This window comes from Nicotiana tabacum, chromosome 4 (assembly GCF_000715075.1).
Source record: "Nicotiana tabacum cultivar K326 chromosome 4, ASM71507v2, whole genome shotgun sequence".
NCBI classification, from domain to species: domain Eukaryota; kingdom Viridiplantae; phylum Streptophyta; class Magnoliopsida; order Solanales; family Solanaceae; genus Nicotiana; species Nicotiana tabacum.
Window position 1 is genome coordinate 26176464 of NC_134083.1, and position 11662 is coordinate 26188125.

General features: G+C 33.5%; 3 protein-coding genes across 4 annotated transcripts; 1 reads left to right on the forward strand and 2 right to left on the reverse strand.

Annotated features, from left to right (window-relative positions):
• Window positions 1-459: 459 nt before the first annotated feature.
• LOC107808836 (plant intracellular Ras-group-related LRR protein 7-like) lies at window positions 460-4631 on the reverse strand. Of its 2 annotated transcripts, none has more exons than XM_016633399.2 (10): window positions 4295-4631; window positions 3832-3901; window positions 3625-3671; window positions 3382-3490; window positions 3194-3279; window positions 2434-2524; window positions 2090-2175; window positions 1441-1527; window positions 1229-1360; window positions 460-747 (listed from the first exon to the last, which is right to left on the reverse strand). In XM_016633399.2, the coding sequence occupies exons 1-9, from the start codon at window positions 4385-4387 to the stop codon at window positions 1250-1252; spliced, it is 780 nt and encodes a 259-aa protein (XP_016488885.1). In that variant the 5' UTR covers window positions 4388-4631; the 3' UTR covers window positions 460-747; window positions 1229-1249. The 2 variants fall into 2 exon arrangements, with proteins under 2 accessions (XP_016488885.1, XP_016488886.1); XM_016633400.2 differs by having other exon boundaries at window positions 575-775.
• A 1785-nt stretch (window positions 4632-6416) lies between these two features.
• On the forward strand, window positions 6417-8826 carry LOC142180269 (UDP-glycosyltransferase 83A1-like). Its single transcript, XM_075251587.1, has 2 exons — window positions 6417-7572; window positions 7907-8826. The coding sequence occupies exons 1-2, from the start codon at window positions 7083-7085 to the stop codon at window positions 8779-8781; spliced, it is 1365 nt and encodes a 454-aa protein (XP_075107688.1). The 5' UTR covers window positions 6417-7082; the 3' UTR covers window positions 8782-8826.
• Window positions 8827-9220: 394 nt separating this feature from the next.
• Window positions 9221-10501, reverse strand: LOC142180188 (expansin-A23-like). The gene is made up of 2 exons (XM_075251135.1): window positions 10363-10501; window positions 9221-9931 (listed from the first exon to the last, which is right to left on the reverse strand). Exons 1-2 carry the CDS (start codon window positions 10469-10471, stop codon window positions 9309-9311), a joined length of 732 nt encoding a protein of 243 aa, XP_075107236.1. The 5' UTR covers window positions 10472-10501; the 3' UTR covers window positions 9221-9308.
• Between the last annotated feature and the right edge of the window lie 1161 nt (window positions 10502-11662).

An 11662-nucleotide genomic window follows, 5' to 3' on the forward strand; every position in this document is an offset into this window, starting at 1 on the left:
AAATATAAATGTTACTCATTCCTGAGGTAAACAATATGAACTAAGGCGCAACATTATCTTTGATTTTGGTATTTCAATTCAGCCATATGAAATATTTAAATCCGAATGACGAATCTTGCATCTTTTTGTAATAAAATCGATCAGTTAAAATGCAAATCAAAGAATGTAATTATATGGTGGAATATGCAGAATGTGAATGTGTTAGGTCTGGATAATGCAGAAATCTGAGATTTATTTGATTACTATTTAATGTGTATTCTTTGATTTTGTATAGATTTTGTTATATTTCTGTACACTACATGAAATAATAAAATAATAACTCATATTTATTAAAATAATTTAATATATTAGATCATAATTTTATAAAATTAATATTCTGTCAAATTATCCGCGCATCGCGCGCGTTCGACTACTAGTTTATGAAAAATAACATAGGGGTTTCGTAGATAGTCATGCACATGTTATAAAAACTGATATATTTTGTTCCAAAATGTTGCACCTATAACCAAGTTTAATCTAAGTAAATATATACATAGATTTTACAAAAAGAAACAAGTGATTGGAAAACTTGAAATACAGAACATTTACAATTACTATAACTCATAACTCAGTGTAGATACATTGCCCTGTTTGTCAACGTTAATAATCCACGAAGAACTGTTGAATAGCCTGAGCATATTCTTAGCAGTCAGCAGTAACAGCCATTTATCGAAGTCAAACAGTTACAACGCCTCACATTTCCACCAACTGCAACAAAACAAGTTGGCCAGCAGTACTGGCATTTCATCATACTCAATTGAAACTAGTTTGGCAATCAAATTAACTGGTAGACAACAGAATCATGTTGCAAAGGACATTGTCCGTAAGCAATTATTTCGTACTCTTTTTAGATTGAACATGTTTTCCACCATGGATACCCTCAGTGGCAGCGCTAAAAGCTTATAGCTGTCATACAAGCTATATGGTTGGGGCGTAACTGATAGCAGAGGCAATATGGTACGGAGGTAAGATCAAAGTTAACATGCATATCAAGTAATGACATGAGCATTTGACTACAATGAAGTAGTCAAATTCAGACATAACAGACATTACAAGCAGATGCCAACCCCTTTTTCGCGAAATGTGGCTAATGCCTAGCCGTATAGGATTGGAGAAGTTTCCTTTTTTTTTAAAACCAAAATAGGAAGTAAAGATATAAAGACAAGATTAATAAGATGGAGAGCCTTACAAAAATACGGCAACATTGGTATCACAAATCAACACCCTCGTCAAGCCCTTTAGAACTAATTATCACATTTGAATCAATTTGTTTGTCGAACTTCTTTTTACGCCTGGTTTCAAATTCTTGAAATCCTTCCATCTGAAAGAAAAGTAGTCAGTGGAGATCTCCATTAGTGACTTTTTTCAGGATGCACGGAAGTGAGCACAATAGTAACTTACTTGTTGAAATTGGTCCATGGAAATTGGATTGCCATGTAGGGCTATGCTCTGCAAGCCCTTGCATTCTTTTAATAAATTTAGAGGCATCTGAGAGAATGAGAACCAACATATAAATAGCTAAAAGATGTCAGTAAAATAAGAACATAAGCTAGTAGAAGAGTAAATTCCAGGATGACAATGCCTTAAAGACAAGAAACTACTTAGAAGTTTAAGCAAACGACTTCAGATGAAGATTACTTTGCAAATAAATATATTTGGCACAACAACTATTTCATATCTCAAGTTAAACACACGAGGATGTTTCAATTACAGTATCCCTATGCAAAGCTGCTTCTTCATTAAAGAAAATGATTTTCCATGCTTGTCTTCTGGTTGATGAAGAGCTATATAACATACTTATATACAACTCTGCTAAATAGTTTTTTGTAAGGAAAAGAGAGAGAGAGAGAGAGAGAGAACACTACAAGCATCAAAAGAAAATTTCAGTCTATAACAAAGTAAATATCAATTTTACTCAAAAATATTACGTGATACAGAGAGTAAAAGCTTAGATCTACTTATGATTCCCATGCTTTTGCACATGTCCATTAGTACGCGCGTGTGTGTGAGAGAGAAAGAGAGAGACTAGAAAGGAGAATTTGAAAATTACCTGATTGAGATTATTATTGTTCAAACAGAGTGATTTTAGTTGAATGAGATTGCAAATTGAACCAGGAAGCTCTTCAATAGAGTTATCTGTGACAGAAGCAATCATAGGCTCAAGAGAAAGCAGTAAAAGTAATAACTGTGAATTTGAGAAAAAGGAGAAAAGTAGAAAACGATATCGTATATCAACTCAAAATGGTAACTACAATTGCTAGTCTTCTCACATGTAAGATGGGAAAGAATTTCTAATGTTCAATTGATATGCATACAGAGCTCCGACACCCAGGAAACCAAAGGAAAAAGAGAGACAGAAAAATCAGAAGGATTATGAGCTAAAGATAAAGGTACCATTTGCTTGCAGTTCTTCCAAAGAAAAGCAACTTCCAATTGATTCCGGAAGAAATTTTAACTTGTTGTTTGAAACATTTAACAAAACCAACTGCATTGCCAAAAGATATTATCAAACTCTAATGGTCAAAATTTTTCCGTGAATAGGAACTGAGAAGATGCCAATCTAAGCAGTACGACCTTCACACATAGACAGAGAAACAACATCATATAGAACTCGTAAGTAGCTGAGAATCTTTTAATAACAATATGTGCAATTATATAAACAGTTCTAGAGTCAATAGAACAATTGAACTTGATTCTTAGCCCCGAATTCATCATCCCAAAACAACAACCAGAAGAATTTGAATGATAAGTTACAACTACGAAGTTCACAAAGTAATTACTTTGTTTTAACAGTGAAAATGAGAAAGATAGTGGGAAACAAATTAAAATATTAAGTAAGATGTGTAACAAGTTAATAAATGTCACAATAAGGTGGCTTAATAGCATAACTTGAGAAATAAGTCAGGCTTTATTTCATAAGAGCATGCATTAACAGAAACATGCAGTTTAAACAAAATAGTCCTGGATATCAATTTACAGAACGTTCTCCAATCAAAGGCATTGGCAAGATCAAAACTTAAGTAATTTTTTTTCACCTAAACACGTTTACAGTAAAAATATTTAGCCAAACAATTAAAAAAAGTACTTAATATTATTGGCACATCAAATAGAACTGAGAAAGCAGGTAACATATAAAGTGTAATAAATCACTCACACTCCGCAAGCTCCCGATTGTGTCAGGCAAGCTTGTCAACAAGTTTGCTGAGATAGACAGACGCTCAAGTTTCACCAACTGTCCCACTGAACATAGTAATTTTATGTAGTTAGAACAGAGAGTGCAGACGAACAAAAAGACAAAAAGGAAACCACTTAACATGAGTGATCTAACATATCTGGACTTACATTCATCAGGCAAGTTTGTGATCCGATTCCCATCAAGTGTTGCCACTTTCAAAGACTGAAGCAACCCCAGATTCATGGGAAGGCGCTCAATAACGTTATCAGCTAAAATCTGAAAAGAGTTGGAGATAAGTTTTTTTGCTCTTAATTCAGATAATCAACTTAAGAAGTATGTTCATCATTAATAGGAATATGTTCAATTTTAAGAAACGAAATAAGAGAGGGAGAGCAGGATATTGTACTTACAAGTCGTTGTAAGTTATTTAGTTTGTTGATCTCCATGGGAATTTCAACTGTCACAACAGAAGAGTAAGAATTAGCTTCCAGGAATACAATCATTAGGAAAATAAGATAAAAAGTATATGAAAATAATCTTCTAGTAGCATTTGTTTTTATACTCTAAAGTGATAAGAAATATATAAATCATGAGCTCAAGAAACTAAAGAGCAGTACCCAGTTTATTGTGTGTTAAGTCGAGGGTACGTACAGATCTTTCCAGGTCAAAAACTTCATCAGGAAATGTCTGTTTACAGAAAAAGAAAGGATAGTCAGGAAACCAAAAATATTTGACCTTTTCAAATGGGCTAAATGAATTGCCTTATTTAACTGTTTTTTAGCATTTCATCACAGTAAGCATCATCCATCAAACGCTAATCAAACATACAATGGATTTAAAGTCCAAAAACGTATTTTCCAGAAATAGTTAAAGAAAGGTGATGCATTAAAAATAGCATGAGATAAACATTATGAATTGTGATGCAATAAGCTGTAATTGTAATCAGAAAAAATGAAAATAAAGCAATTAAGAAAAGAAGAGTCATGTAGAGATGTGTAATTAACTTTAATCAGATATAACAGAGAAAAATAATAAAGGGAGCAGCAACAAAAGGCGAGAGATAATGGGGTAAGGAAATGCCTTCAATTTAGAGTCGCGTAAAGCAACGATGCCAGTGGAACGCCATCGCGAAATTGTGCTAGCATCAGCTGCCTTGCTGCTGCGGCAACCCATTATCACTCGAATATTATATTTACGCACACAACGCTTTGAGAATTAGATTGAAATCATGGGTTAAATGATTGGAAAATTTTAGAATAAAAAGGTCTTCAACTGGTTCAGGGAACAGCGTTGAAGACCTTTTTGTTTGCCGGTCCCCGGAGGGACCCAAAGGCGTTGAAGTCGACGATTATATGAAACTCAGAGAAAAAGGGAATGGCGACGACTTTTGAATGGTTTGCTTTCGGTGTTATTGCTTGAGGTGGGGTCTTGGGTTCTATTACGATTTTGTCATACGAGTGGCGATATAAACTATTTTTTGTCAACTCAATTTTTCTTTTTTTCTTAATAGAGGTTGGCCTTGAATTGTGCAAATGAAAGGTTGAAGACAACTCGCGGTGGAATATTGAACAACAATAATAATTATACACATTTGAATCTTATACTCCCTCCGTTTAAAATTGGATGATGTACTTTCCTATTTAGTCTGTTCCAAAATAAATGACACATTTTTAAATTTGAAAATAACTCAACTTTAAACTCTTCATTTTACCCTTAATGAGAAGTTTTTATAAACACACAAATGTCACGACCCCACAAACCTTTTACCCCTTAAGCTTTTAAGACCACAAGTTTCAAAAGTCTTCTTTTTTTTCTTAAACTTCATGCATAGTCAAACTAGTTCATCTAAATTAAAACGGAGGGAAAAGCAAACAGTTTCGACTACACGTGTACCCGAGAACGAGAAGATTACAGAGAAAAAAGCAGAAAAACGGACAAGCTAAAGCAGAATGAAATACAGTGCTAAAGAAAGGCATTGTATAAATGTGATCTACCATGACAAATAACAATCTACTCACAACCGACTACAACATAACTAACCTACAACCGAAGCTCATAACCAAGCATAACAAGGTCATATTTAGAAGTTTATTGAAAATTTTGTCATGGTTTGCCTATAAAAAGAGGCATCAATCGTGAAATCAAGGGGGCAGAGAAAGAAAGCTTAGAAGTTAGAAGTGTACTATCGAAATCAAATTTTAAGCATACCGCTATTTCCTTTCTCTTTCTTCTTTAGTTTCTCTTCTTTTTCATCTTTTAGCCATTATATTGGCTTCGTCTCTAGTTTCGAATAAAATAGTGTCACAAATTACTCTAATTCCTATTTTTAATTAAATAAAAAAAAATATTCTTCTTGAATATTTCTTTGTATTCTCTTATTTAATGGGCAAGAATATTTTCGTTGTCGGTATTAACTCCAATATGAATTAACTTTTCTTGTGTTGGGAGAATGACACATCTTAATATTTCTATATAATAATAGATATTATTCTATAATTTCATATGCTTGAGCTAAATTCTATTTTATGTTTATCTGCTTTATTGATAGATGTTCATATTTATGTAGTGATATCTATCTATATTATGTTATAATTAATTCTTCATTTATTTGTTATCGAGAGAGGCAAATACTGTAGTAATCTATTATAATGAGTAGGGTAACCGAAATGGACTTACTAAAAAGAGCATGTTTCAGTTCAAGCCTTTATTTCTGGTTCTTTAATATTACTATTTTGATAATTAATTTGTATAACGGAAAGGAGTGCAACTAATTGTTCAACTTAAGTAATAATATATAAGTGTAATCGTGAGAGACATTTATACATTTGAGAGAAATAAAAATTAAAGAATAAACATATTTACTATATTATAGAAATATTAAGTGAAGTCAGTATCCCAACATCTTTTTATATTTGTGAAACAAAAAAAAATATTTTTCCATTGCTTTATTTACGCATTTTTATTTAGTTAACTCACAACTCAACTCTTTCTGATTATTATAAATAGTAATTAAAACAAAAAATATATATAGAATAAATTAACCAATTTCTATGCGTTGGACATCTTGGTATATTATTATTCGATAGAGTACGGTCACTTATCAGTACATTTTGATAAAAAATGTATTTATCAATTTCGGCTGTAAGTGCTTTTGAGCTATTTTTAACCAGCTAATAATCCAAAAGGGCTCTTAATTAGCTTCGTAGGCAACTTTCCCAAATTTACCTCCCTAAAAATCCTCCGCATCTCATGGAATAAATTCCATTCGACAAATACGGGTAACTCAAAGATCGTCGACCGAGATTTTTACAGCGAAGTTGCTTCTGCCTGGTAAATCGATATGTGCCTTGCATATTCTACAACTGTATTTGAAATTTTTGCAATTTTTTACACCAAGCAAAGGAATTGCTCTGTTCCTGATTAAACGTGTTGTACTTTTACTCATTGTAGTGTTAATCTGGGCTATTTACAGTTGAATCGTTTATCTGTTGGTGTAATGTAGTGTTGTTCCTTAAAGCATCAAAATCAATGGGCCCCTAAGAATTTTGTAATGAAAGAGAGAAATATGGGGAAAATTGGGACTTTTAATTGGAGTCTGACGAATGGGTTGGGTTGCTATCAAAAGACCCGTGAAGTAGTTCATTGAAAGAGGCAATCAGCTATAGATTCAGGAAGGATAAGTGTAAGGTAACTGACCAAGGTATATTAAGTGAGTTAAATCAGCTATATACTCGGGAAAGAAATATGTGCGCTCTTTCTGTTATAACAAACCATGGCTGTGTACGAGTCTAAGTCGTCATCTCATACAAAGTGTATAAAATCAAACAAATTTATCGCAGAGGTGGTACTTAGAAGTTAGAAATTGTCAATGGACGCCGATGGCTGTAAAGTTTCTGGCAGTCATGGCCATGTTTTGGTAATGACTTGTCCCTTACAAGGCCACGCAGCGCCCCTCATCAAACTTTCACATCGTATAGCCGAGTATGGGGTGAAGGTCTCATTTGTGAGTACAGAGTTCTCGTCCGCGACTCTGTCCCATGAAATTCCAGATTCTGGGGAAGGAATGATTCGTTTAGTCTCAGTTCCAGATGGACTTGATCCCGAGAATGATAGGAAAGATTTACAAATATTGTCTGAGAGTATTAGGAAAGTTATGCCTGCTCATTTGGAGGACTTGCTCAACAAGGCCAGTGACAAGGTTACTAGTGTTATACTTGATTCACCATTAGGATTTCTGCTGGAAATTCCTAAGAAAATGGGGATCAAGACTGCTGTTTATCTCTGTTCTACACCAGGATGCTTGGCCTTGGGGCTCAATATATCTAAGCTTATTGAAGCAAAAGTCATTGACACTGATGGTAAGCTAATGCCCCTTATATATAATCCTAAACTTTTTATTGTTAGTATTGCTCGTCTGCCCATGGACATAAGCATAACAAAAGAGATTTGAGAAGTAACAATTTAAACTGAAGCAATGTATGATCGACTGAATCAAAACATTTTTTATACGGAACATAAATATATATATATATATATTAAAATCTGGACTCGTAATTGCAAATTAGTGGTGAGAATATAAAGGTTGAAGTCATCTAAGTTTAAATTTTGGACTCGGCTCTAAACGTAGTGCCATGACAAACGTAGGCTGAGGCACTTATGAATCTAATCTTGGGAAGATTGTAACTCTTGCAGGAACTCCATTAAAGAATGAGAATATTCAAGTTGTGCCAAATTTACCAGCCATGAGCACTGCTGAATTTACGTGGTACCATCCGCAGGGCGCGGATAAACAAAAAATAATGTTTGTATCAATTAAAGAAATTTTTGAATGGATGATAAATTCGGACTGGATTATTTGCAACTGGTTCACTGACCTTGCCCCTTCAGCTTCAATTTTGACTACCAATATTTTTCCTGTTGGTCCTTTACTTGCCAATGGGCAGTCTGCTGGAAGCCTTTATTCAGAAGATTCAAGTTGCTTAACCTGGCTAGACAAACAAGCTCCAAAATCAGTTATTTATGTAGCCTTTGGCAGCACTTCAAGATTCAGCCAACAACAGGTTGAAGAATTGGCATTAGGCCTCGAGCTTATGAATCGACCATTCTTATGGGTGGCTTGGTCAGGCCTGGGAAATGGTTCATTTGCTCTGTACTCGAGTGATTTCTCAGAGAGAGTGGCTAAGCGCGGGAAGATTGTCGAGTGGGCACCTCAAGAAATGGTGTTGGCTCACCCTTCAATTGCCTGTTTTGTGACTCATTGTGGTTGGAATTCCACAATGGAGAGTGTAAGTGTGGGAGTACCTTTTCTATGTTGGCCTTATTTTGGAGATCAATTGTATACACAGACTTGTATTTCTGATGGTTGGGAAATAGGCTTATTGTTGAATGCAGATGAGAAAGGGATCATTTCCGGATATGAAATTAAGAGAAAAGTGGAGGATTTGTTATCAGATGACAGCATAAGAGCAAACTCACTTAAGTTGAAGGAAATGGCTAGAAACAGCATAAGTATAGGAGGATCTAGCACCAAAAACTTGGAATTCCTTGTATCACTAATGAAGCAATGAACATATAAGGCTTGATTATTAATTTAATAAAATAATGTTTGTGGATAAGTAAAGCGAAATTGATTATTGGCGTGTTATGGGTAGACTCTCTCTATAAATACAAGTTAATTTATTACTCTCTCTGTTCACTTTTACTTGTCCGATATATTAAAAATATATTTTCACTTTTACTTGTCCATTTTAATAAATCAAGAGAAAGATAAAAAAAAAATTATTTTACCCTTATATTAATTACTCATTTCCAAAATTATTTCCCAAGACTTTGAAATGCTATCATTATTAGAGATTATATGGTAAAATACATAATATATATTTCTTAAGGGACGTAAAAAGTAAAAATAAACCGAGGGAGTATTTATGTGGATAGATGGGTTAAATCGAGGTATTGTGTTCATTTTGTTTCTTACTCTAGCTCTTGCGGTCATAAATAAATCTATTACACTAAAAGCTATAGAGAATGAGCAGAAATTTAGAAAAATATCGATAAACCCTCTATTGATTCAAAAGGAATCATTTTCCACAATACATCACGAGTTAAAATTATTGGTCGCTTCAAAATTCTGACCAAATTGCCAGTTAGCAGGAACAACATCATCAGATTGAACCCATTGGCCATCACTAGTTTGTACTTGGAAAGACAAGCTCTGTCCTACCAATTGTGCAGAAGTCTGCCAATTTTGGCCCCAATTTCGCGACATAGGAATCCAACCAGTTTTAGATCCTTTGATTTTGAAATTGGCAACATCTCCAACACCTCCCACATTGTAAACAAGAACAAGAATCCAATTAGGATTTCCTTTGATCTCAAACTTGATCCCTCCTTTTTTGTGGCACTTGACTCTCCTATAAACTACAGGGACAACCCCTGCTTTATATTTGGCTATTTTTAAGAACATTGGCTCTGACAAATCAAAGTGTTCTTGTGGAGGATTGCACCAAACATCTACAGTTTTTGTGTAATTTGGAGGGCAGAAATTGGTGGCTGTTATTGTAATTTTTACCCCTGCATTGCACCATTGAGGAGCATTTACACACATTATTTCAAAGCAAGCTCCACAGGTTGCCCCATTGTGAAAAAGTGCTGTGCTTAGTGCTGCTGTTTCCAAGCCATATCCTTGCTGGAATAAATTTCCATAGCCACAAGCTCCCTCTGCAATATTATCCAAATATTTGTTAATATCTATGTCGTGAACAAATCAAACTTATAAAGTTGCAAATATTTTTTACACATACATGACAACATTCCTTTAATATAATATCATATTTTTCTATTTCTTTCTTTTAACTTTGACATTTAGACGAGTCGATAGTAATCTTACATACTCGTGTGTAACCAAAACCACTAGCCTATCATTAATAAAGACGTTTTATCAATTGTCAAGCTTCACTCGTGTTTCTCGATTTCTATTTAGATGGAAAATTTATTTCATTTCGAAGAAGAAAAGAAAATTATAATTATGAAATTGGCGTTCATCATGCCATCCATCTCATGGATTGGAAATCATTTGGCTTTTATAACTATACTAACTAATATTTTTAGTGTAATTATTGTAATATAAGTATAGTACAAGTATAACTTACGCATAGTTTCGCCACCCGTTTGGTCTCCATAAAATGTAGCACGGGCATTTCCCCATCCATCGCCATTCAAAGCTCCTTCTACCTGTTTAGTTTCAAATGCTACAACCATAAAACTAACAAAAACGGCGATGACCAAACATAAAAAATTTTGACGTTTTGCCATTTTAGGCTTAACAATATTTCTCTAAATTAGTTTCAACTCTGTGGTTGATTTGCCTGGATAATGGAGTGCTTTGGCGTGAAATTTATAGCCAAAATCTTAAGAGCGTAACAACATTAAGGCCATGAAAAAAGGATAATCCCAATAGAGATTACAATTGTTGTTGTAAATTTGGAGATAATGGAATGATTAACTTCGCAAACTAATGCAATAATTTAGTCATTTGCTATTATAGTAAGATTGCTGCAATTTAGCTGATCTTCCCAATTAGTCATGATTTGCTTTTACGTGCATATAAATAGGCAATCTGCATCAGTTTTGCTAAAAATAAATGGGATTAAGTTACTTCATTTGTCTTATATTTTAATGAGAAAAGTAAGATAATAGAAAATTAGAAATCGGTTAGCACTAAAATGTAAGGAAGAGCTTTTTCTTTCTTTTCTAATATTGGGTCTTTAATGTAATTTATTATACATTACAATAATCAGATTACTTATAGTAATGTGGTTACTACTAATTACTCCATCCGTTTGGCTTTACTCGTCTACTATATTAAAAATTTATTTTCACTTTTACTTGTCGGTTTTCTCAAATTAACAGAAAGATGATTTTTTCGTATTTACCCTTATCATTAATTACTTATTCCCAAATTATTTCCCAAAATTTTTTGAAGTGCTATTATTATTATGAGTAAAATTATAAAATATATATTTAATTTTTTTTTTTTTGGAGTGCAAGGCCAAAAGCAGACACTAAAATGAACTGAAGAGTAAATAAGACAAAAAAGAAAGAGGAAGTCAACTATAAGAAGGTATAATTGCATAAGATTGTGAATATCAGTGAGAAAAGATATTACTTTTTTAGATTATTTAATGATCATTTCACTTTGATAATTAAGATAAAAAGAACTTGTCTTGTCTTGTAAATTCAATTTTGTTTAAAGCGAGTCATTGAACGAAAAAAAGAGAGGATAGATTTACATTGTGGTTATTGATAAAATTTTGAGCCATGTAATCAACCATTAATACTTATATCAGAGTAATTAAGTTGTCTACATCACATCACTTGAGGTACAATTATTCCTCGGATTTTGTATGAATACGGAATATCTCGTGCACCAGACTGCTTTTTTTGGTGCAG

Excerpts from the sequence above, each read along its gene's own strand:
- LOC142180269 (XM_075251587.1), top strand. The coding sequence starts at position 7,083 with ATGGACGCCGATGGCTGTAAAGTTTCTGGCAGTCATGGCCATGTTTTG. Across the intron at positions 7,573-7,906 it reads AAAAGTCATTGACACTGATG|GAACTCCATTAAAGAATGAG; the intron begins GTAAGCTAATGC and ends TAACTCTTGCAG.
- LOC142180188 (XM_075251135.1), bottom strand. The coding sequence starts at position 10,471 with ATGGTTGTAGCATTTGAAACTAAACAGGTAGAAGGAGCTTTGAATGGC. Across the intron at positions 9,932-10,362 it reads AACGGGTGGCGAAACTATGC|AGGGAGCTTGTGGCTATGGA; the intron begins GTAAGTTATACT and ends ATAATATTGCAG.
- LOC107808836 (XM_016633399.2), bottom strand. The coding sequence starts at position 4,387 with ATGGGTTGCCGCAGCAGCAAGGCAGCTGATGCTAGCACAATTTCGCGA. Across the intron at positions 3,491-3,624 it reads TAAATAACTTACAACGACTT|ATTTTAGCTGATAACGTTAT; the intron begins GTAAGTACAATA and ends AACTCTTTTCAG. Across the intron at positions 2,176-2,433 it reads GGAAGAACTGCAAGCAAATG|ATAACTCTATTGAAGAGCTT; the intron begins GTACCTTTATCT and ends CTTCTGTCACAG.